Source organism: Columba livia, chromosome 1 (genome assembly GCF_036013475.1).
Source record: "Columba livia isolate bColLiv1 breed racing homer chromosome 1, bColLiv1.pat.W.v2, whole genome shotgun sequence".
In the NCBI taxonomy this organism is placed as follows: domain Eukaryota; kingdom Metazoa; phylum Chordata; class Aves; order Columbiformes; family Columbidae; genus Columba; species Columba livia.
The window spans coordinates 594,112-617,843 of record NC_088602.1 but is presented as its reverse complement, the minus strand read 5'-3'; the positions used below and the strand labels follow the sequence as shown (position 1 = coordinate 617,843).

Here is a 23,732-nt window from a genome sequence, read left to right as displayed (position 1 = left end):
TGGTGGGGATGAAGGACAGGATGGGTCTCCGCTAGTGGTGAAAGGCTGCGCTGAGGCCGTGCCGGTGGGGGAAGGCGGCACAGAAGCAGCCGGTGCCCGGAGGCAAGATGTCTCCCGCAGCCTCAGCCGGAGGGGCGGGGCGCTACGGCGGCGCGGCGGGGCCAGCGCGCTTGGCGGGAGCGGGAAGCGCCGGGACCGCGCTTGGCGCTCAGGAGCCGTTGGGGACGCGACCGCCGCCATGCACGTCGTGAAGCGGGGTGAGGGGACACCGGGGGGCCCCCGCGCTGTGGGGAGTGTGGGGGGTCTCCCCGTCATGGGCCTGGGGTGGGGGACGGGACCCCTCTGCTTTGGGGGATCCTCATGGCGCCTGGTGTGGGAGAACAAGACCCCTTTGTTTTGGGGGTCTCCTCTCATGTTGTCTGGTACTTTGGGGGGCCCCTCCCGTGGCCCTGGTGTGAGGGGACAGGACTCTTTTGTTTTAGGGGGGGGTCTCCTCATGGCCCTGGTGTGAAGGGATGGGACCTCTCTATTTTGGGGGTCCTCTCATGTCCTTGTTATGAGGGGATGGGATCCTCTCTGTTTTGAGGGTCCCCTCATGGACCCTGGTGTGCGGTAGCACCCAAAGTGAGCAGATGGGACCCCCTCTGTTTTGGGTGGGGGGTTCATGGCACCGAATGTGGAAGGACGGGATTCCCTCTGCTTTGGGGGTCCCTCAGGGCCCTGCTGTGAGGGGACAGGACCCTCTGCATTGGAAGGACCCTCTCCTGGCACCTAACATGAGCAGATGGGACCCCCCTCTGTTTTGGGGACAGCACCCCCTCTGTACTGGGGGACCTGGGAGGGAGGGAGCTCCCCCCATGGTATCAAGAGCTGAGACCCCTCAGGTTGCTTTAGGAGCCCCCCCAGCCATGGCAAGGAGCTTTGGGCTTGGTTCCCACCCCTGGGGTCACGGGAGGTGCCCCCAGTAGTATCAGCTCTTGGGTAAATCACAGAATCACAGATGGTTTGGGCTGAAGGACCTTCCCAGCTCCCCAGGGGCAGGGACATCTTCACCACTCAGCTTGCTCAGCCTGGGATGGTTCCTTGACCTGGAAATGGGGACCCCAAATGGTACGAGAGCCTTAGGGCTGCTCCTCATGTCCCTGCATGTTGTGGGACCAGTGGGGACCAGCTCCCTTCTCCTCTTCCGAGGTACAACCCGTGCCTTGGGGCACAAGTCTCTGTCCCCCATTTAAGTGGGGTGAGCTCCCTGTTCTATTTTGTTCGCTGTACGGAGACCTGCGTGAGGGACCCCGCGTGTAGCAGATCGTGAACCTGAGGGCGTGGGGGTCACGTCTCAGAGAACCTCAACAGGTTCTCCTTGGTGATTCCCAGCCTGGGTTCCCCCAGACGAGCGCTGGCTCGGCGTGCGAGGTCCTGGGCTTAGCTGGTTCTTCATGGCAACGGGAGCAGCCATGATAACAACAGCCTCTTCTCCACAGATGGACGCCAGGAGCGCGTCATGTTTGACAAGATCACGTCGCGCATCCAGAAGCTCTGCTACGGGCTCAACGCCGACTTCGTGGATCCCGTGAGTCTGTCCTTTGTCCTGCTGTCCTGTTCTCTGCCCCTGTGATCTGCTGGGAGCCGGGAGCGGGTGTTACCCAGTTATTGCATGTGGCAAAAGCCAACTAACGGCTTGTGCAGGAACTCTTGCAAAATGCGCTCATAATGTGTTTCTTCTAATTGTTCATGTTCTGAGTTGTTTTTTTACCCTCACAGATATAGATTCTGAGACTGTGGTGGAGGGAGAATCAGTTTACCTATTCCAAACTGCTTTTACTTGAAACATTGTTGAAGCGATTGAGCTTGTGCTTAAAAAAAGTATTGTTGTTTGCCCCAACGTGCATACTGTGGTTTTGGTGGATCACTCTCAATTTCAATCTGCACAGCTGGAGCAACGCCATACGGAAAGCAGCTCTTGCTAAAACAAGGTGCCCTTTCTGTCCGACAGACCCCCCGTCGTTATAATATCCCTGCTTTGCTATTTTTGAGCTGCGTAAGATTTGGATTGTGTGTTGATCCAGCCTCTGTAAGCTCCTCCTTGCAAAGCCTGCGCAGAGCACGGCTCCCTCCTGGATGCACGGCTCTCTGCGGGGTTTTTGTGCAGACCCAGTCTGGTCATTTCGACTTGCCAACTTGCTCTTCCCATCCCCAAGATCTAATGATCTGTTTTCACATCAGATCTCTCTCCTGCAGTGTAGAACCTGCCCTTTCTTGTGGTGCTCAGTGCTAAATGCTTGAGAGAAAAGCAGAAAATACTTTCGAGATGGTGGATGTAATAAATGTCTTTTCCTGCGAGAGTTCCCACCTGTCCGATGAGGAGGAGGTTAAGTCATGAAGCAAAAGCCACTGGATCCCCTCCAGGGTTGGGTTTTTTTTCTCTTGTCATGAAATGATTTTAAGCGTAGCACGTCCAGGCCCTTATAAAGTCAAACTTTGTTTGGAGTTTCAAAACTTCACAGAACCCCAGAGTGTCAGGGGTTGAAGGGCCCTGGAAAGCTCATCCAGTGCAATCCCCCATGGAGCAGGAACACCCAGATGAGGTTACACAGGAAGGTGTCCAGGCGGGTTGGAATGTCTGCACAGAAGGAGACTCCACAACCTCCCTGGGCAGCCTGGGCCAGGCTCTGCCACCCTCACCCCCAACAAGTTGCTTCCCCTATTTCAGTGGAACCTCCTGTGTTCCAGTTTGCACCCATTGCCCCTTGTCCTATCACTGGTTGTCACCAGAAGAGCCTGGCTCCATCCTCCTGACACTCCCCCTTTCCATATTGATCCCCATGAATGAGTCCCCACTCAGTGTCCTCTTGTCCAGCTCCAGAGCCCCAGCTCCCTCAGCCTTTCCTCACACGGGAGATGCTCCACTCCCTCCAGCATCTTGGTGGCTGCGCTGGACTCTCTCCAGCAGTTCCCTGTCCTGCTGGAACTGAGGGGCCACAACTGGACACAATATTCCAGGTGTGGTCTCCCCAGGGCAGAGCAGAGGGGCAGGAGAACCTCTCTGACCCACTGACCACCCCCTTCTAACCCACCCCAGGTACCATTGGCTTCCTGGCCACAAGGGCCCAGTGCATACAAATGCTGTTTTAATCTGACTGTTTTCCCTGTGAACTTTGCTGTTCCAGCCTTCAGGAAGGTGTCTGCAGAGAAAAAGCTGTTAACGATTCTGGATTGACAGTTCCTGCTTTCTTCACTCTTTCCTTGCTCTCCCTTCTGCCCCAGGATTACTCTACAGTTTTAGGACTCAGTACTCCCAAGAGTGTTTGATATTTTCATTTGCTTTTCTATTCAAACAGCGAACGGCACTGCTTATATTGAAGTATATCTCACATCTTAAACGGCTGAAGCACCAGGGTGTTTTTCCCAACAAGAGGCAGGTAACCTCCAGAACTCTCCTTTTTCAGGCCCAGATCACCATGAAGGTGATTCAGGGGCTGTACAGCGGCGTGACGACCGTGGAGCTGGACACGCTGGCTGCCGAGACGGCCGCCACGCTGACCACCAAGCACCCCGACTACGCCATCCTGGCGGCCAGGATCGCCGTCTCCAACCTGCACAAGGAGACCAAGAAAGTCTTCAGCGGTCAGTCGCTCCGCGGGCGCTCGGGCAGCGATTCGTCACAGCGGGAGTGGGAGCTCCAGGGGGTGGATTTATGGAAATCTTTCTCAAGGACATGTTAGCGGGTACCCAGGCTCACTAAAAATGCCATGGAGATGAAAAGCAGGAGTTTTAGGCACGTCACAAGGAAAACGAGATTGCCTGCTTGGTGAGAAGTGTCTGTATAAATAGATGGGTGAAAAATGTAACTGTCTGAAATTAGGCGGCGCTTTCTTTCCCATTTATTACGTGTTATAAATTCTATAAAAGCCTTGTAAGAGAAGCGCTGTTTGTAAGGTTAACCGACTAGTAACAGCCGGTGGAAGGAAAGCTGCACGTTTGTGGAGCTGAGGGGTAATTTTAGAGGGTGGGTGGTGCTGCCTGCTCAGTCCCCGAGCACACACGTCAGGCCACGCGTGTCGAGGTCTGCGCATGTTCTTAATCCCCTTTCTGCCGCAGACGTGATGGACGATCTCTACAACTACGTCAACCCTCACAACGGGAAGCACTCGCCCATGATCTCCAAAGAGACTCTAGACATAGTTTTGGCCAACAAAGATGTACGTAACTGGTTTGTTTTGATTTTTCCTTTCCACTTCTAAGTTTTCAATATTCAGCAAATAATTCAGATCATTTATTTTTCTTTCTTTTGAGTAAGCTATGTCTGTTTTAGGACAAAAAAGCCAATCCAGAAACCAGTGCAAGTGATAACTGCTCTGTTCTGGAGAGCTTAATAGAGATGATGTGGGAATTTCCATCATACAAGGATGTTTCTGTAGTAGAATCCGTCTTCCTGGGTATCGGCACAACTAATTAATTTGATAAAAAGCACCTTTTGCTGCAACAATCTGTTCCGTGTGCCCAGAGAGGTGCCGGCTGGTTTCTGGTTTCAGGTTGTTCCAGGTCTCTGTTCTTCTGGGGGGGTCACGCTGGTATTTTGACTCTATCTGGTGTTTCTTGGTGTCTGGTTAGACTCTGGTCAAGCGCAGCCAACAACTGGGCATTGTACTTGGGAAAATAATGTTAAAACCGCGTTTTTTTCAAGAAAAGCGCTCTGAGCGATGCCTGTTTCACGCGATCTTTCCGGCGAGAAGTGCTGAACAGCATTGGCGTCAACGTGCGACAACAAATCTGATTGTAAATGTGATTTTTCTCTGTGTTTTCTCCCCCCAGCGCCTGAATTCTGCCATTATCTACGACAGAGACTTCTCCTACAACTATTTTGGTTTCAAGGTAAAAAACGTTGCTCTGGACACTGAAAACTGCTCTTTTGCTATTTTTCTGGGGCTGAGTCTTTTGGGACGGCTGGTAATCCTGCAGAATCACCTAGATTTGGGAAAAGGGCACTGGAGTAGGTGTGACGTTAGTGGATTTGTAAGAAGCGAGGGGGACCTGCAGAAAGCCGTTGCCCAACTGGATGAATCGTGTGCTTTGTTCTGGCGTCGTTGCCTTCCCTTGGCTGCTCCGGCATTGTAAGCGTGGGGCTCCGAGCCCGGCAGGGCGCGCGGGGCGTTGCTGGGAGCTTCCCGCCTCGTGCCCCTTTCTCGAGGGAATAACCTGGTTCGTAATAACCCAAAAAAGGCACTTTTGCTTTTCCCCGCCATTTCTCTATTTAGATATACAGCTCCCGACACCCCCTCCTGTGATGGTTGCTGTAGTCCGCGCGGCACAGGCTCCAAAGGCATCTGCTCTAGCTGTAGATTCATCCTGTTTGTAACTTGGGGTGTTCAACACCCCAACTGTGACACAGGTTGTCTGGAAAGCACTATTGTAATGTAACTAACCATATATTGAGGAGGGATGGGGTTGTGGAGGGTGAGCACCCCCTCATCTCCAGCCTCGGTTCACTGGGGTCGGGAGGTGGCGTTGAACCTGGCAGCTGCAGGTAATCCGGGTGTAATCCGGGGTGCAAATCCTTGGAATCTCACAGTGGCCTCTGGTTTCTGTGGCCATTGGCCGCCTCGTGTCCTGTGCCAGTGACACGAGGAGGACTGGGGCACAGGGCTGGTGTTTCCCTTGATGCCTGGCATAAGAGACATGGATTTTATGGTTGGACTTGATAATCTTGAGGGTCTCTTCCAAGCGGAATGGTTCAGTGATTCTAAGGTGCTTGAGTTTGGAGTTAATAGGATTTTTTTTGTTTTAAACTGAAACCCGCATGTCTACTAAAATGCATTCTCTCTTTTTAAAGACTCTAGAACGCTCCTACCTGCTGAAAATCAACTCAAAAGGTAAGAACTGTCTGTATCGGCTTAAAGTGCCATTCTCTTAGCTGACTCTTCTTGGAGCAGGAGGTTTGGCTGGAGACCTCCCGAGGTTCCTTCCAACCCCAGTTATTCTGTGATTCTATGGAAACCATTGCACGTTGTTGGAGCTGATTGCGAGGACCTCTCTGTATCTGCACGTTTACGTGTCACGCTGACGTTCCTTCTTCTCCTCGCCTTCTTGTTACCAGTTGCGGAGCGTCCGCAGCACATGCTGATGCGGGTGGCGGTGGGGATCCACAAACACGACATCGACGCCGCGATCGAGACGTACAACCTGCTGTCAGAGCGGTGGTTCACCCACGCCTCCCCCACGCTCTTCAACGCCGGCACCAACCGCCCGCAGCTCTCCAGGTACCGCGCCTGCCCGGCACACGGCTGACCCAGAGAACGTCCTGGGGATGGGGCCCGTTCCAATGAAACGCTGTCGCGGCTTCTAAAGATAGCAGCTGTGTGTCTGTGGCAGCTTTATGAAGTTTTGAGAAGCTGCTGTCAAATTTAACTTGATTTCTGATCTTCGGGGAAAAAATACTCAGGTTTCCATCAGCAAGTTTGCTGGTGACACCAAGCTGGGAGGAGTGGTGGCACTGGAAGCTGTGCTGCCATCAGAGACCTGGACAGGCTGGAGAGCTGGGCGGGGAAAATGTAATGAAATAGAACAAGGGCAAGTGTAGAGTCTTGAATCTGGGCAGGAACAACCCCAGGTTCCAGTGTAAGTTGGGGAATGAGCTATTAGAGAGCAGTGTAGGGGAAAGGGACCTGGGGGTCCTGGGGACAGCAGGGTGACCATGAGCCAGCACTGGGCCCTTGTGGCCAGGAAGCCAATGGTACCTGGGGTGGGTTAGAAGGGGGTGGTCAGTAGGTCAGAGAGGTTCTCCTGCCCCTCTGCTCTGCCCTGGGGAGACCACAGCTGGAATATTGTGTCCAGCTGTGTCCCCTCAGTTCCAGCAGGACAGGGAACTGCTGGAGAGAGTCCAGCGCAGCCACCAAGATGCTGGAGGGAGTGGAGCATCTCCCGTGTGAGGAAAGGCTGAGGGAGCTGGGGCTCTGGAGCTGGACAAGAGGAGACTGAGGGGGGACTCATTCCTGGGGATCAATATGGAAAGGGGAGTGTCAGGAGGATGGAGCCAGGCTCTTCTGGTGACAACCAGTGACAGGACAAGGGGCAATGGGTGCAAACTGGAACACAGGAGGTTCCACTTCAATTTGAGAAGAAACTTGTTCCCGGTGAGGGTGGCAGAGCCTGGCCCAGGCTGCCCAGGGGGTTGTGGAGTCTCCTTCTGTGCAGACATTCCAACCCGCCTGGACACCTTCCTGTGTAACCTCATCTGGGTGTTCCTGCTCCATGGGGGATTGCACTGGATGAGCTTTCCAGGGCCCTTCAACCCCTGACACTCTGGGATTTTGTGATTCTGGCAGCTTCTAAACCTAATGGAAGTGGTTGTATTTTATTTTAAAGTTATGTATACACATAGTCTTCTGTAGATGACAAAATGAGTCCTGGTAATTGTTTTCTAAAACATGCTAAAATAGCAAGTGTAGTTGAGGTGATTTTAAAAACGTTTTACTTTGCCAACACACTTATCCATAATACAGCTGTTGCTTGTGATGTTTTCTTGAACCGTCCTTGCAACCTTTGGTTTTGCTTGATGTATTTGCTTTGTGTAGCGTGTTGAAGATGCCGTGTGTACCCTTGGTTTTGCCCAGCCCTGGTTAAATTCTCTTTGACTTGTTTTTTGGTAATCTTTGTACGCTGAAGCTGTTTGTTCCCGTCAGCTGCTTCCTGCTGTGCATGAAGGACGACAGCATCGAGGGGATCTACGACACGCTCAAGCACTGCGCGCTCATCTCCAAGTCTGCCGGGGGGATTGGCCTGGCCGTGAGCTGCATCCGCGCCACGGGCAGCTACATCGCGGGGGTGAGTGTCCCTGGCACCCTCCTGCTCTCACGGAATGGCTCTATTTCAGTTGCCAAATCCATGCGGCTTCTACCAAGTGAGTCTGGCTCAGCAGGTGGTCAGCCCAGTCCGGCTCAGCAGGTGGTCAGCCCAGTCCGGCTCAGCAGGTGGTCAGCCCAGTCCGGCTCAGCAGGTGGTCAGCCCAGTCCGGCTCAGCAGGTAGTCAGCCCAGTCCGGCTCAGCAGGTAGCCCAGTCTAGCTCAGCAGCTGGTCCGTCCAGTCCGGCTCAGCAGCTGGCCCGTCCAGTCCAGCGCAGCAGGCAGTCTGTCCTGTCTGGCTCAGCAGTCCTTTGCTTTTCAGTGGGCTCCAAGGCAAAAAAGGTTGATTGTCCTTGGCGTTTTGGCTTCTTAATAGAAGTCTTTCCAAACCAAGGATCTTAATCCACTGTTTGAAGAGACAATTCCAACTTACTTGTGCATTAGCAGCCTAGGAATGTGCTCAGAGACTCGTGCGTTAACCCTTTTCATTTTTATGTCTAACTGCTTAAATTCATCTGTGAATGTGTGCTTAGTTTTTTTGTCACAGTGTATGTAAAGCCTTTAGATTGTGTCATATGGAGAAAAGCAGTTAGGAGGTACATTTTATTAACTCTGGGACCAGTAGCTGCTATATTAATGCATCCATTTTGTCCATTTAAAAAAAAGGTGAGGGGAAGGGGCTACCAAACGCCTGATTTGGGTTGTCAGCCCCTTGCTCGCAGCATAATGGATGAGCATGAGCCAGCACTGGCCCTTGTGGCCAGGAAGCCAATGGGACCTGGGGTGGGTTAGAAGGGGGTGGTCAGTAGGTCAGAGAGGTTCTCCTGCCCCTCTGCTCTGCCCTGGGGAGACCACACCTGGAATATTGTGTCCAGCTGTGGCCCCTCAGTTCCAGCAGGACAGGGAACTGCTGGAGAGAGTCCAGCGCAGCCACCAAGATGCTGGAGGGAGTGGAGCATCTCCCGTGTGAGGAAAGGCTGAGGGAGCTGGGGCTCTGGAGCTGGACAAGAGGAGACTGAGGGGGGACTCATTCCTGGGGATCAATATGGAAAGGGGGAATGTCAGGAGGATGGAGCCAGGCTCTTCTGGTGACAACCAGGGACAGGACAAGGGGCAATGGATGGAAAGTGGAGCACAGGAGGTGCCACTTAAATATGAGAAGCAACTTGTTGGGGTGAGGGTGGCAGAGCCTGGCCCAGGCTGCCCAGGGGGTTGTGGAGTCTCCTTCTGTGCAGACATTCCAACCCGCCTGGACACCTTCCTGTGTAACCTCATCTGGGTGTTCCTGCTCCATGGGGGATTGCACTGCATGAGCTTGCCAGGGCCCTTCAACCCCTGACATTCTGGGGTTTTGTGACAAGAGTTTTGCAGCCGGGTGTCAGACACACAGGACACGTGGGCCTGTCTCCCCAGGTGGTTGCTTTTCATTGTTGGTGGTTTTCTGTGCCTTTGCAGACAAACGGCAGTTCCAACGGGCTCGTGCCGATGCTGAGGGTCTACAACAACACCGCCCGCTACGTGGATCAAGGTGGAAACAAGGTACTGGCTTTAAATTAGAGACGGGAGCCTCAGGCCAGAGGGAGGTTCCACCTCTGTGATTGACCCAGTAAAGCCAATGAGCGGACAAAGTGGTGGTAGATGACACAGAATTAAAGCCAGGCATTTTCCCCCATTCTGGTTGATATTCTGGTGTTCCCCTTTCTCTATACATTCTATCACGCAGGTATGTTTTAGGTACGTCTGCTGCGTGATGCACACGTGTCACATCAGCCTCCCGCGCCGGTTGTTCACCGCTCCTTGAGCAGTGAATTCAGGTGTGAGGCTGCAGAAAGCCGCTTGATCCATGTTCTTTGTCTTGGGATGGTCCAGAGGCCAATGGAGATGTGACTCAATAAGTAAATCTAAGATTTGTCAAAATATTGACACAGAGGAAACGTATTTTGGGTACTAAATTGAGAATCTGAAACTAGTAACATGGCCTGGTTCCAATGAATAACACACAAATAAAGCACATTGAAATTGCCTTAACAAGAGTAGAAACCCAGTCTCTGGTTAGTTGGGGTATTGTGTGTGCTCAGGAGCAGCCCAGGAGATTTTGTTTCCGAGGGAAGTTTGTTCTGATCTCGACTTGTGTTTTATGCGTCAGAGACCCGGGGCTTTCGCCATCTACCTGGAGCCGTGGCATCTGGACATCTTTGAGTTCCTCGACTTGAAGAAGAACACGGGGAAGGAGGAGCAGCGAGCCAGAGACCTTTTCTTTGCCCTCTGGATTCCAGATCTCTTCATGAAGCGGGTTGAAACCAACCAGGTGAGGAGCCGGACTGGCGCAGAACGGCTGTGTTAGTGGGACGGAGCTCGGCAGGGGCCGCGGGGCTGTCCGAGCAGTGGCGGGGCGGCTGGAAGAGCCGCTGCAGCGCTGCTGAGAACCAGGCTCTGCAGGCAGAGGAGGGAGCTGGAGAGCTCCAGTGGGACTCTTTGCTTCATCTTGCAGCCTGTGACTTACGTGCTGATACCGGAACGGTACGTTTTTACTCTGGATAAAGCATCAAAATCTGAAATAAATTGATCTTCACGTGGCTGCTTGGATTTGCTTTAAAATGGGTTCTACCTTGAGAACCAGCCATTTCAAGACTGAAAATGCATTTTCATCATAAATGGTCATATAATTGATTTCAAAGTAAATCTGACTGGTGTGACAAACGCCTTCCCCGTGTCTGCGGGCAGAGCTGGGTCCTGGTTTTTTGGGACGGGAGGTTTAGTTTGTGTGTTCCTGCTTGCAGCAGATTTGCCGATCACGTTGAATTCCTTTAATTAACAGAGTGCCTAAAGATTTTCTCCGAATATTTTTCCTTCTCCCAGGACTGGTCCTTAATGTGTCCAAACGAGTGTCCTGGCCTGGATGAGGTTTGGGGAGACGAGTTTGAGAAACTATATGAGAGGTAAGAGAAGTGAATAGACGCTGGAGTCGCCGTCCCTTCCCAGAGCCGCGCTGGCTGGCGTGGGAGCCGAAGCGCAGCTTTGTGGGGTTGGCTCACGAGGGGTCAGTGCTTCCATTATCACATCAATGAAAGGACAGAGACGGGGGATATCTGCTTAGAGTTTGCTTCAAACGGACCTGCTCAGACAGAACTAGGGACGAGCGGTTGGTTTAGCTTGTTAGAGGGGAAATCGTGCAGCGATCCCCGCTTGCAGTGGTCGATGGCTTTGATCCGAACGACTGTTTCACTGAAAGGTTCCTTTGTTGTAGTGCAAGGTTTCTGTTTCCTTTGAGCAAGGGCAGTGTTGACACCCTGCTGCCCAGATCTCCCGGCTAGTTCAGCGTTCACGCAGTTCCGAAGCCAACGGGGTCGTTCCTGCCAGAGAACCTGTGTTACAGACGATTGTTTTTCCCCGCTGTTCCTGGCATTCACTAAACCGCCTGTTCCCCGTTGCAGTTACGAGCGGCAGGGCCGTGTCCGCAGGGTGGTGAAGGCCCAGCAGCTCTGGTACGCCATCATCGAGTCGCAGACGGAGACCGGCACGCCGTACATGCTGTACAAAGACGCCTGCAACCGCAAGAGCAACCAGCAGAACCTGGGCACCATCAAGTGCAGCAACCTGTGCACGGAGATCGTGGAGTACACCAGCAAAGATGAGGTGGGTGGAGAGCAGGAACTTGCTGGGACCGCTCCTGTTGCCGCTTTCTAGAACGTGGCTGGTTGGGGAAGGGGAGAGGCAGCTCAGAAAACTGCGGGGATGTTTTCTCTGGAGTACTTGCAGCTCCGCTGCTGACCCTGTGTGTGGGTTTCCTCTCCCTTCCACCTCCCGCAGGGGATTTGGGGTGAAACAGGGAACCTCTGTAAGGGCGAGGGAGAAGTGAGCTCTTGGGAGCTGGAGTAAGAACCCTGCAGTAAACCCACGCCTCGCTGCCCCCCAGACCAACACTCCACTGTCGGTTCCCCCCGAGATCCTCGTGAACTGCCCCGATCTTGGTGCTCTGCAGATGTGCTGCGTTTGGACCGCAGCGTTGCTGAAAGAGGCGGAGGAAGGTGTAGAAATGAGTTGGTGCTGATACAGCGTGGAGCCTTTCTAGTGCAATGAAGCTCTCAAGGCTGTTGTAACTGAAACCAGCAGTTTCTACTAGTTATTCTTTAGCTTATGCTCTTTGGCATATTCATGAAGTCCTGAGCAGCCTGGAAGTGATGGAGAACCATCCTGCCTGCACTGCACAAGAAGTTTTAGCTTCCTTCAGTTCTCCTGGACTGGAAATAATATTGGTGTTTAAAATTGTTCCCAAAATGCCCAAATATAGTCTTGACCTCACTGAGATCCTCTGCTGGTTCTGGTAACACAGGAAATAGTTGGGCTTAGTTTCTGGAAGGATGGCTGGTGGGCAACAGCATTGACCAGGCTGCATCTTTATGGTGTTACTTGAATGTTCTAAACCTGTTTCGAATTGTTGTTATCCCTTTTGCAACTCCTAAGACAGCACAGGAATGAGGAGCGGGTTTTTCCAGCCTTGATTCTTTGTTTCCATGTATTTTGGCTAGAGAGCACGCTCCGGGACTGAGATCGTGTGGGTTTTGTTGCTGCCGTGCGTCTTTCCACCGTGTTTTCCGCACAGGTCGCGGTTTGTAACTTGGCCTCGATAGCCCTGAACATGTACGTCACCTCGGAGCACACCTATGATTTCAAGAAGCTGGCCGAAGTCACCAAGGTCATCGTCCGCAACCTCAACAAAATCATCGACATCAACTACTACCCAGTGCCGGAGGTGGGTGCTGCGCTGGGGCGCCCCTGACAGAGGGTTCCCCGCTCATCCCAGTTGGGTCCCGTAGCGATCCCAGTTCAGCCGTGAGCAGGAGGAATCAGTGAGGGATTTTGAAAACCTGTTTTGGCCAGAAGTTGGGAGTTTCATTACCAGCCTGTTTGCAGATGTGACCCATCATCGGTGACATTCGAAGCTGCGACTCAGAACGGTTCCTTAGTGGTGGAAAAACCGCCCCTTGAGCTGGTTCTGCGCTTGGGGTTTTTCCACGTGTGGGTTTCCGTCAATCTCAGAACAGGGTGGAAAGTGGAACAGAGAGAAGGATCCTGGAAAGAGTCTGAGGAGATGTGACTGAGTCCTGTTGGTTTGACGTGTTTCTGGGCGGTGCACTGACCGCTTTCCAGAAGGGACGTGGGGAAAGGGTTGGGAACTGTCGAGAGCAATGGGACCAGGTTTGCTGTGTGACCGGAACAGACACGAGCAGCAGAGCGGGGCGGTTGGGGACGAAATAACCAAGTACCCAAAGTGAGAAACCAAACCTGATGAGGATCAGATTTTTCTAGCACGTGCAGTTTGGACGCAGGAGTTTAAACGTCTTCCTGGGTCTGCTTTTCTTAGTGTTCACTTCTAAATCGTGGCTCCCGTTGTCAGGTTGAGCAATTAAAATCAGCGATCGCTTCTAACAAACTTAATCTGGGGCTTCAAATTCCTGCCCCACCAAACAGTGGGGGAAAACAGAAAGGTGGGTTGTTGCAGCAGAATGGATTGCCCGTCGAAGTTTAGGCAAGGGCAGGGATGAAAACTCCTGTGCGAGTCCTTCCCAACCTTAGTTATTCCGTGTGGCTCTGCGGAAGGTGGTGATTCTCTTCGCTCGAATGTCGCGCAGGCCGAACGCTCCAACAGGCGCCACCGCCCCATCGGCATCGGCGTGCAGGGCCTGGCCGACGCCTTCATCCTGATGCGGTACCCGTTCGAGAGCCCCGAGGCCCAGCGCCTCAACCAGCACATCTTTGAGACCATTTACTACGGGGCTCTGGAAGCCAGCTGCGAGCTGGCCAGGGAGCAGGGGCCCTACGAGACCTACGAGGGATCTCCGGTCAGCAAAGGGGTGAGTACAAACCGTCCCGTGTTGGGGACAAAGCTGTGGAAAGGAGAGAACATGACCGTGTCTGGTCTTTGGTTCAGGTGGTGTGTGGCTGGAACACCCGAGGCTGCTGATATTGCAACAGTGCAAATGGTGTTTGAGGTTTTTCTTCATCTTTTGGCTTCTCACATGCAGTAAGAAATGTATAAATTAAACCGGGGTGCAGAGAGCAGTAAAAGCAAAACAAGACTCAGCCTGCGCTGCTGTCCCTGCTACCGCCATTAGAAGACTGTTTGTAAGATGATGACACGAGAGCTTCGCTGAGAATTGTAGAGAACAGTTGATAGGAATAACGGGTCAACTTACAACGCGATTTGTAAGACGCGGAGCAAAGTGCCCTGTCCGATTTGTGTTCTTCAGATCCTGCAGTACGACATGTGGAACGTCACCCCGTCTGACCTGTGGGACTGGAAGGCTCTGAAGGAGAAGATCGCTAAGTGAGTGTTCTGGCACAGGTTGTGTTTAATGTAAAATACATCCGATGTGCTCTGAGTGACTCAAAAGAAAAATGGTCTTAAGCGTTTACCCCCGCTCCAGAAGATCTTAAAAACTTTTCTGGATGGCTTGTGTTCAATTTTGTTCTTACAAGCCGGATAGAGCCCACCAAGACTCTGATATAGCTGAGCTTTTGTTTCACCTTGGGTGCATCAGCAGAGTGGAGATTAGGGACAGTAGAACAAAACCTGGGAACAGTGTCGTCCCCAAAGGGCTGTGGGGCATTGGAACAGGCTGCCCAGGGCAGTGCTGGAGTCACCAGCCCTGGAGGGCTGGACAGACGGACAGGAGGTTCTCAGGACATGGGGCAGTGCTGGGGTGGGTTATGGGTGCGCTCCATGATCTTGAGGGGCTTTTCCAACCCAAATGATTCTGTGAGTGGTTTGTGTTCCAATTAAACAGACGTGGTGACAGACTCAGCCTGGCTCGGGAACTCTTTCCCCAGCTGACAGGGAGAAGCAGCTGAGCCTTGGACATCCTGAGGACAGGAATCCTTAAAGCACGAAGGGCTTGTGATGAAAATAGCCAAGACTTTAGTTATGCTTCCACCTTAAAATTTATGGGGAGCTCTTGTTTTTTAGCCACGGGTGGTCTGAGGGTTTGCAGGTTGCCCTGTGAAGGTGAGATTTCGCTGTGAGCCGAGAGTTCCCCGTGCTGACGCTCTTTGCAGCCAGTATCTAAGCAAACCGTGCTGTTCTTGGGCCTTTTCCGTCCTGTCTCGCTCGGTGGGACTCTAACACCGGCTGCCGTTCGCAGGTACGGCGTCAGGAACAGCCTGCTCCTGTCCCCCATGCCCACCGCCTCCACCGCGCAGATCCTGGGCAACAACGAGTCCATCGAGCCCTACACCAGCAACATCTACACACGCAGGGTCCTCTCCGGGGAGTTCCAGGTAAGCGAGGCAGCCGCGGAAAGATACAGAAGCAGAAGAGCTCTTTGGCGACTTTCACTGCCAGGAAAGACAAGGTGGGGGCCACACGCTGGGTAACTCTTGGTTAAATCTTCATGTCAGCGGCCAAGAGCCAAGGGGAACGTGGAGCCCGTACTACGGGCTGTAGTAGTGCAGTTTTGCACATTCCAAAGCAGCCATTGTGGAGTACGTAAAATTATGAAGTGCTGCTTTTGTCTGGAAAAACATCCTTTCTGAGGCCTCAGGGTGGCCTGCAGGAATACTTGATAAATGAGGGTGATTAGTGAAATTACTGAAGGGCCAGCGTGCAGGAGTGAGCGAGCACAGTGCTGCTTCGCCCAGTCCTGAGCACAGAGCTGCGTGTACACTGCTGGGTACATCTGAGGAGGTCGTGTAAAAGCTTCGCAGGTCCAGAGAGGTCTGTCCGTTCAGAAAGAGTGTGAAACAATTCGAGCAGAGAACCAGAGAATGTCCTGAGCCAGAGGGACCCATGGGATCATCGGTTCCAACGTCTGTCCCTGCACAGGACAGCCCACAGGTCACCCCGTGTGTCTGAGGACGGTGTCCAGTCTCTTGTTGAACACTGTCAGGTTGCGGTGCGAAGAGATTTATGTGAGACAAGGGGAATATCTCGCTGTCTGTGTGAATTTTGGGCTGTCCTGTGCAGGGACAACAGTTGAACTCGATGATCCTTGTGGGTCCCTTCCAGCTCAGGACATTCTATGATGATTCTATGATCCCAGTCTTAATGATTATTTATATGTAATTATGATTACGTACTAATACGTAATAATGATTATTTATATATAATTCGTGTTGCGGTCGGTGGCTCTGGTAAGTCAAGATCTCGTCCTTTCACATCTCTTGGCATTCCTTGTGCGGGGAGCTCCGTACACCCCCTTTCACGTCTGTGGTGTCCCCGTTGTAACCCTGTTGCAGAGAGCTGGAACAGCTCTCCTGGGGACAGGTGAGAGAGTTGGGGTGTTCAGCTGGAGAAGAGAAGCTCTGGGAGACCTTAGTGTGGACTTTCCGGACTTGAAAGGGGCCCATAAGAAAGATGGGGACAGACTTTTGAGCAGGGCCTGTTGTGACAGGACAAGGGGTGATGGGTTAAACTAAAGGAGGGAGATTCAGGCTGGATATGAGGAAGAAATTGTTGCCCTGAGGGTGGTGAGAGCCTGGCCCAGGTTCCCAGAGAGGTGGTGGATGAACCATCCCTGGAGACATCCCAGGCCAGGCTGGACGGGGCTCTGAGCACCCTGAGCTGCTGAAGATGTCCCTGCTCATGGCAGGGGGACTGGGGGAGCTGGGAAGGTCCCTCCAACCCAAACCTCTGTGACGCTGTGATAGGTGCTTTCATTCTTTGGCCTTTGCCCCTGACAGGTTGTGAATCCCCACTTGCTGAAGGATCTCACGGAGCGGGGCCTGTGGAACGAGGAGATGAAAAACCAGATCATTGCCCACAACGGCTCTATCCAGGTAGGTGTGGGGAGCCGGGGGAGCGCGGGGATTGCACACGTGCCTCGGGTCTGTACACAGCGCCCTGGCCTGGGGAGGAGCAGCTGAGCTGAGCAGCGTTTCTGTGAGAAACAGGAGGGCGTGTGTCTGATGCGGGTGGTAATTCGTTCCTGCCGGAGCCTGCCTGTGTCAGCAAAGCCTGATGGAAACGTGCTGCGAATTGCCAGAGCAAACACCGAGGGGCTGCGCTGCCTTGTGCGGGCTCTACCGATGTTCAGATTCCCGTTTATCACAAACATCCTAAAGGGGCAGTTTCCCGGCGGGGAGTGAGGCAGGAGCTGAGTGTGTGGCATCCCCATGCAGAAGCTACACATGGAGGAGTCTGTGTGGGACGAGTCGTTTACACTGTGGAGCCTGAACTGCTGCTGGGACTGGTGTGCTTGGGGTTTCACACGCTGGCAAGGCACGTCCCGCTTGTCAGGAGTTTTGGGGCCGGTGCTCGCTCCTGGATTGCTTTTGTGAGACCTCCTGCCTATTTAGGCCCAAACAGTAACGATCTGTTTGCAAACAGCTTATTTTCTCCAATTGCCAGCGTCAGCTGTCCCGGTTCAGCAGGTTTCTTGGTGCTCGGGTGCTCTCGGATGCAGAACGCCGGGATTCTGTGATAGCGTTTGGATGCAAAAAGCTGCAGCTCTGGTTGGGATTGCTGAGGTTCCAGCGACTGGAAGAAAGTGATGTCATTGATATGAATAGTTGGGGTTGCTGAGGTTCCAGCGACTGGAAGAAGTTGATTTCATTGATATGAATAGTTGGGGTTGATGAGGTTCCAGCGACTGGAAGAAGTTGATGTCATTGATATGAATAGTTGGGGTTGATGAGGTTCCAGCGACTGGAAGAAGTTGATTTCATTGATATGAATAGTTGGGGTTGCTGAGGTTCCAGCGACTGGAAGAAATTGATGTCATTGATATGAGCGTGAATACGGTTACACTGCACTGGAAAACTGTTGTTTTTAGAACATCCCCGAGATTCCCGAGGACCTGAAGCAGCTGTACAAGACGGTGTGGGAGATCTCCCAGAAGACCATCCTGAAGATGGCAGCGGACAGAGGAGCCTTCATCGACCAGAGCCAGTCCCTCAACATCCACATCGCCGAGCCCAACTACGGCAAACTCACCAGCATGCACTTCTACGGCTGGAAGCAGGTACGGGAACAGGGCGGCGGGCGGGAACGGCACCATTAGCATTTATGAGCATGGAATTCGTTGGAGTTCCTGAAATGGGAGCGATATTCAATTCTGTAAACAGATCTAAGTGCATCTAATGAAGGAATTTGACCAACGAGTAAAGACTAATTTTTGACAGTGTAGAATGGGGGACCTGGACAGGCTGGAGAGTCGGGCGGGAAATAACCTGATGAAATTTAACAAGGGCAAGTGTAGAGTCCTGCATCTGGGCAGAACAACCCCAGGTTCCAGTATAAGTTGGGGAATGAGCTATTAGAGAGCAGTGTAGGGGAAAGGGAGCTGGGGGTCCTGGGGACAGCAGGGTGACCATGAGCCAGCACTGGGCCCTTGTGGCCAGGAAGCCAATGGTACCTGGGGTGGGTTAGAAGGGGGTGGTCAGTAGGTCAGAGAGGTTCTCCTGCCCCTCTGCTCTGCCCTGGGGAGACCACACCTGGAATATTGTGTCCAGCTGTGGCCCCTCAGTTCCAGCAGGACAGGGAACTGCTGGAGAGAGTCCAGCGCAGCCACCAAGATGCTGGAGGGAGTGGAGCATCTCCCATGTGAGGAAAGGCTGAGGGAGCTGGGGCTCTGGAGCTGGACAAGAGGACACTGAGGGGGAAACTTATTAATGTTTATAAATATATAAAGGGTGAGTGCCATGAGGATGGAGCCAGGCTCTTCTTGGTGGCAAACAATGATAGGACAAGGGGTAATGGGATCAAGCTGGAACATAAAAGGTTCCACTTAAATCTGAGAAGAAACTTGTTCCTGGTGAGGGTGGCAGAGCCTGGCCCAGGCTGCCCAGGGGGTTGTGGAGTCTCCTTCTGTGCAGACATTCCAACCCGCCTGGACACCTTCCTGTGTAACCTCATCTGGGTGTTCCTGCTCCATGGGGGATTGCACTGGATGAGCTTTGAGGTCCCTTCCAATCCCAAACATACTGTGACACTGTGAAGTCATCAAGACCCTGGTGTTGCAGTACAGCCCCTAGTGAGAGTGTTTGTTTCGATGTTTGTAATTGAGCTGTCGAGCGAACTTTGTCGTCTCATCTTAATGATGTGTCAAGACTTCTGTGCGCAGAGGCACAAAAGCAGAGAGAGCATCTGTGCCAAAAGCAAGACAGAGAGTTCTGCAGCACTACACAGATGTATACGAAAGATATTTTTATCTGGGCCTGCTCTGGTAGGGATCCTGTTCAACCCTTGTTTCATTTCATCTGGACTAAATTAATACGTCAAGTTGTTCTGGTTTTTCTCGCCATTCCTATCACTCTCGCAGTAGCTGGTTTTTGCCTGTGGCTGCTGTACCGTGGATAAGTTCTTGCGTGGCAAGTTGGTCTCACCGATTCTTAGAAGGGTAAACGGTTGTTTCCTTCCAAGAAGCCGGTCTCATTAGCGGGTTATCTCTCCCGAGCAGTGAAGCTGCGGATGTTTGTAGCGTTAATCCCATCCCTGCCAGGCCGTACGGCGCCGTGGGCTCGGCGAGCTTGGCCTTGGTGGTCCAGTTTTGCCCAACGTTGAGCTGACTCGTGCTCTTGCTCCGCAGGGGCTCAAGACGGGCATGTATTACCTACGGACAAAACCCGCCGCCAACCCCATCCAGTTCACCCTGAACAAAGAGAAGCTCCGGGAGCGGGAGAAGGTCAACAAGGAGGAGGAGGAGAAGGAGAGGAACAAGGCGGCCATGGTCTGCTCCCTAGAGAACCGGGAGGAGTGTTTGATGTGCGGTTCCTAACGGAGCCAGCGGAGCCCTCCCACGTCACCCGAGCCCTCCCGTGGGACCTGGAGGTGATGGCTGGAGGGCTGTATCTTCCCCACCCGGCTGGGGGGTGCGTGGGGAGGGGATGTAACAGTTTGTGTATTGCTTTAGTAGCTGGGCTTCCCGAAAGCTGCAGTGCTCTCGCACGGTCGTACGTTGAATTGTATGGGCAGGACTTTTCCTGAGCGGACAAAGTGCCGACTCCACTCACATAAAGACGTGTCCTGGGGACCTGAGACAACTCTTGTCGTTCACTAGAGACTGTGACCGGCGTGTTCGGAGCAGGAACCAGCCCTGACCGCAGCGTGTCCCTTGCGGTGAGGGGCGTTCCCGTTCCCGTTCGGTTCTGACCAGGGAGCGGCAGAACCGCCGCTGTGTGTTTATTCTCTAGTAAATGCTCCGATTCATCACGGTTTGCTGGCCGTGGGCTTCCTGCCGTCCTTGGCCCGAAAGCCGCCCGATGTGCACACGCCGTCTTTCCTTCAAGAGTTGCCTTTACCCACCCCAGCTAGTTTAAAAATCTCTTACAACTAATCCATTTGTACCTGTCCGTGTACTTAAGTCCCCGCTCTAGCGCGGTGGGGCTTCATCGCCCAGTTCTGAAATATTTATTGAACTCATGTACCGTGCCACTAGCCCGTTCACCCAGCCAAAGCAATAAAGCGTGGAATGTGGAGGGAATGAGCAGCAGTATCTTGCGATGGCTTTTTCTGATTAAACATGGCCTGCAGCAGCTGGAGGCCATGGCCACGCTGTTCCAGAGCACTGGCTGAAGGCTCTCGTGGTATAAAATGGGGCAGAATTCCATATTTACTGGGGCAGCTGTGCTAAACCCAGTGGGACGTGTCTCTCTGTGCCATTCTGAAGATGTGGGGTTTAAGGGAAGCGGGAGGAAGGGGCTGCGGTGGCGCCGGTCGCTGTTTTGGTGACGCACAGAGATGTGGTGGGTTCACGGCGGATCTGGTGAGGCCTCAACTCTTGGTCTTGTTTTCCAGCCCAGCGCTTGCCCCGTTTCCTCCGCTCTGGTTTCTGCAAAAGGCGCCACCGCAGACGCCTTGGGAAGCGTCTCTTGGTTTCCAAGGGTCTAATGGCCGCTCCTGTGAGCTGTGCCACCCAAAAAGTGTCACCCACAAGGGACAGGGCCTTTTGACTGGAAAAATCCTATTCTGAGTGAGTTCTGGGCTGATGGGGGAGCAGAATTCCGCTTGCAGAACGCGCCAACAAGCACTTATTTCCTTACAGAGCGACCAGATGTTCATTGCTGTTTCCCTGCCATCCCTCACCCGGGCAGCGCCGTCATTGCTTGAATGGGGTCGGCTTTGCTCCTTTTCCAAAATAGGTGCCTGTTACTGTGCTGTCGTTGAGCTAAAGTGACGACGAACAGACTGTTTCCCTCTCGAGCAGCTCCCTGCGTGGCAGCAAGGTGCTGCTGCTCGCCAGGAAATGGCTCCGAGCTCCGAAGAGGAGAGAAAGAAAGGGATTTAAATGCGGGAGGCCACCGCTCGCTGCCCTTCTGTTGTCCTCTGGTTTTAATTTTGTCCTGCATTGCATCCTGGGCTGCGTCCCCAGCAGCGTGAGCAGCAGGTTTGGGGGATCCTGCCCCTCTGCCCCGCTCTGGTGAGACCCCCCTGCAGTGCTGGTCCAGCTCTGGGTCCTCAGCACAGGACACACACGGAGCTGCTGGAGAGGGGCCAGAGGAGCCCCAGGAATGACCCGAGGCTGGAACAGCTCTGCTGGGAACAGGTGAGAGAGTTGGGGTGTTCAGCTGGAGAAGAGGAGCTCTGGGAGACCTTAGTGCGGCCTTTCCAGACTTGAAAGGGGACGAGAAGATGGGGACAGACTTTTGAGCAGGGCCTGTTGTGACAGGACAAGGGGTGATGGGTTAAACTAAAGGAGGGAGATTGAGGCTGGACATGAGGAAGGAATTGTTGCCCTGAGGGTGGTGAGAGCCTGGCCCAGGTACCCAGAGAGGTGGTAGATGAACCATCCCTGGAGACATCCCAGGCCAGGCTGGACGGGGCTCTGAGCACCCTGAGCTGCTGAAGATGTCCCTGCTCATGGCAGGGGGACTGGGGAGCTGGGAAGGTCCCTCCAACACGAACCACCTTGTGACTCTATTCACATCAAATTTATTCATGTTTCCCCCTTCCCCCAGGTGTGTTCTGCCCCACAGCTTTTGATCCCTGGCTGGACAGGGTTTTGTGCAGGTACAAGCTCGTGGTGGGTACGTGTTTGTTTGTGGTGGGTACGTGTTAGTTTGTGGTGGGTACATGCTCCCTGGTGCAGGCGCAACCTGCTCGCTGTCGAACCGCCGCATGTTGTGGCTGCAGGAACATCTGGAGCCGGGACCCAGGTGGTTTCTCAGCTGCTCATTTAACCGGCTCAAAGCCTGCACAGGATGCTCCGCGCTCACAGGGTTTCATCACTGTCACTCAGGTTCCCCTAATTCCCGCTGGATTATCCACACTGCACACTAAGCTCCTCATTCTTCCCCAGGTAATCAGAGAGAAGCAAATCCCCACTTGTTAGAAAAGCCTTTTGGCTCCTGACAGCAGCGGCGTGTTTACCCCTTCTGGCTCTTTATTCAAGAAAACAAACCTGGTCTCTTCTCTTTCTTCCATTATTTTCATTATTGATCTGGTTCATATGGATTCTTTCTTCACCCGAGGCTGCAGCGGTGTCGAGCAGAGCTGGGTGATGATAATACCGGTGTTGTGTGTGATGCTGCCGTCAAGCATCAGGTTCTGGTCCTCGCCGGGGTGACGGTGCCTCCCGAGCCCCCTTCGTCCTTCCCCATGGAAACCTCGCTCTGGTTTTGCCAACGTGTGGAACTTCCCGTTGCTTTGGGCCGAACTTCATATTGCGGATTTTGGGCTCCGTCCCGTTGTCGCGATCGCTCACCCTGCGCCCGGGTTTGCTCCGTCACCCGCGTTGTTTTGGGCTCAGCTTGGGGAGGCTGCGGCAGCTCCGACTCTTTTCCTTTCCGTTTTGCCTCCGTGTGCGTTTCAGCTGATGCTTCTCAATTTATGGCAGCAAAGCGTAACCGAGATCCTTAACTCTGCAGCCGCAATGCAGCAGGAAAACAAGGAGCTGGTCTTTCCCCTCAAGGCTCTTCCCTACCTGTTTCCCTATTTTTAAAATGACATTTTTTAGTGTATCACTTTCTTGCTGGAGAAAGTGTCCTCTGAACTTCTTGTAGACGCTGCTGAGCAATATCAGGTGGTGAATACAGAGAACTGCTCCCCAAAACTCATTCGTGCTCCATAAAAACGAGGCATTTATGCTGGGGGGAGATGTGAATTCCCTGGAGCTCTCACTGCCTGGGATTTTATATGTTTTTCTCCACCAGCACTGAATTCCGACTCGGTACCAAGCACAGAACGTCGCGGTGCGGCTCCTCCTGTTTGATGTTCACCGTGCGGCTCGCTCAGCTCCTGTTCTGTCGCGTCCTGTACAACCCCCGTCCCAGAGCAGCGACACCAGGCCGGTGTTTAAATATCCAGCTCATTCATTTCAGCCTGGCAGGAGTGAAATGTCGTAGGGTTTGTAACAGCCTTGATGAGACTGCGATAGCCGGGGAACAGGCGGAAACAGCCGCCGTGGGCACCGTGTCCTTGCCTTGGGTCGCTCCCGGGCTCCTGAATATCCCAGCAAACCCAGGTAAATGGTAAATCCCAGGTAAATCCCAGCTGCCAGGTAAATGAAATAATAGACAGAAAAGCGCCTGCGAGAAGCATTAAAGATTCCCCCGAGCCCAACGCTGTGCTGGAATGACGGATGGCGGAGGGAAGGGCTGGTGCTCACCAGCTTTGGATGCAGGATTTGGAGAAGCCAAGATGGGATGGAACCTGGAGAGCCGGCTGGTCCGTGCGCTCCCAGGGCAGCATCATCTACCCCGAGCGCGTTCAGAGGAATCTGAGCTGAGCGCCGCTGGTGATGGAGCTGCCCCAAGCACGGTACCCCAAGGCTGGAGAGTTTATCCTAAAGCCTGAGCTGAACCTCCCTTGGCAGCGGTGAGCACAGGCTTGGTTTTGAGGAATCACAGAATCATTTTGGTTGGAAAAGCCCCCCAAGATCACCGAGTCCAACCATAACCCAGCCATGTCCCTGCCCCATGTCCTGAGAACCTCCTGTCCGTCTGTCCAGCCCTCCAGGG

The 23,732-nt window shown here is 53.3% G+C and overlaps 1 protein-coding gene across 2 annotated transcripts; it reads left to right on the top strand.

Moving 5' to 3' along the window:
• On the top strand, positions 1 to 23,334 carry RRM1 (ribonucleotide reductase catalytic subunit M1). 2 transcript variants are annotated; one of them, XM_065061812.1, is made up of 19 exons: positions 1 to 257; positions 1,482 to 1,570; positions 3,447 to 3,624; positions 4,099 to 4,199; positions 4,813 to 4,872; positions 5,831 to 5,870; positions 6,095 to 6,257; positions 7,680 to 7,821; positions 9,294 to 9,377; positions 9,985 to 10,146; positions 10,698 to 10,777; positions 11,273 to 11,474; positions 12,442 to 12,591; positions 13,472 to 13,693; positions 14,090 to 14,166; positions 14,981 to 15,116; positions 16,518 to 16,613; positions 17,609 to 17,797; positions 19,364 to 19,812. In XM_065061812.1, the coding sequence occupies exons 1-19, from the start codon at positions 239 to 241 to the stop codon at positions 19,550 to 19,552; spliced, it is 2,379 nt and encodes a 792-aa protein (XP_064917884.1). In that variant the 5' UTR covers positions 1 to 238; the 3' UTR covers positions 19,553 to 19,812. The 2 variants fall into 2 exon arrangements, with proteins under 2 accessions (XP_064917884.1, XP_064917798.1); XM_065061726.1 differs by lacking the exon at positions 19,364 to 19,812 and adding an exon at positions 22,926 to 23,334 and having other exon boundaries at positions 99 to 257.
• Positions 23,335 to 23,732: the final 398 nt, after the last annotated feature.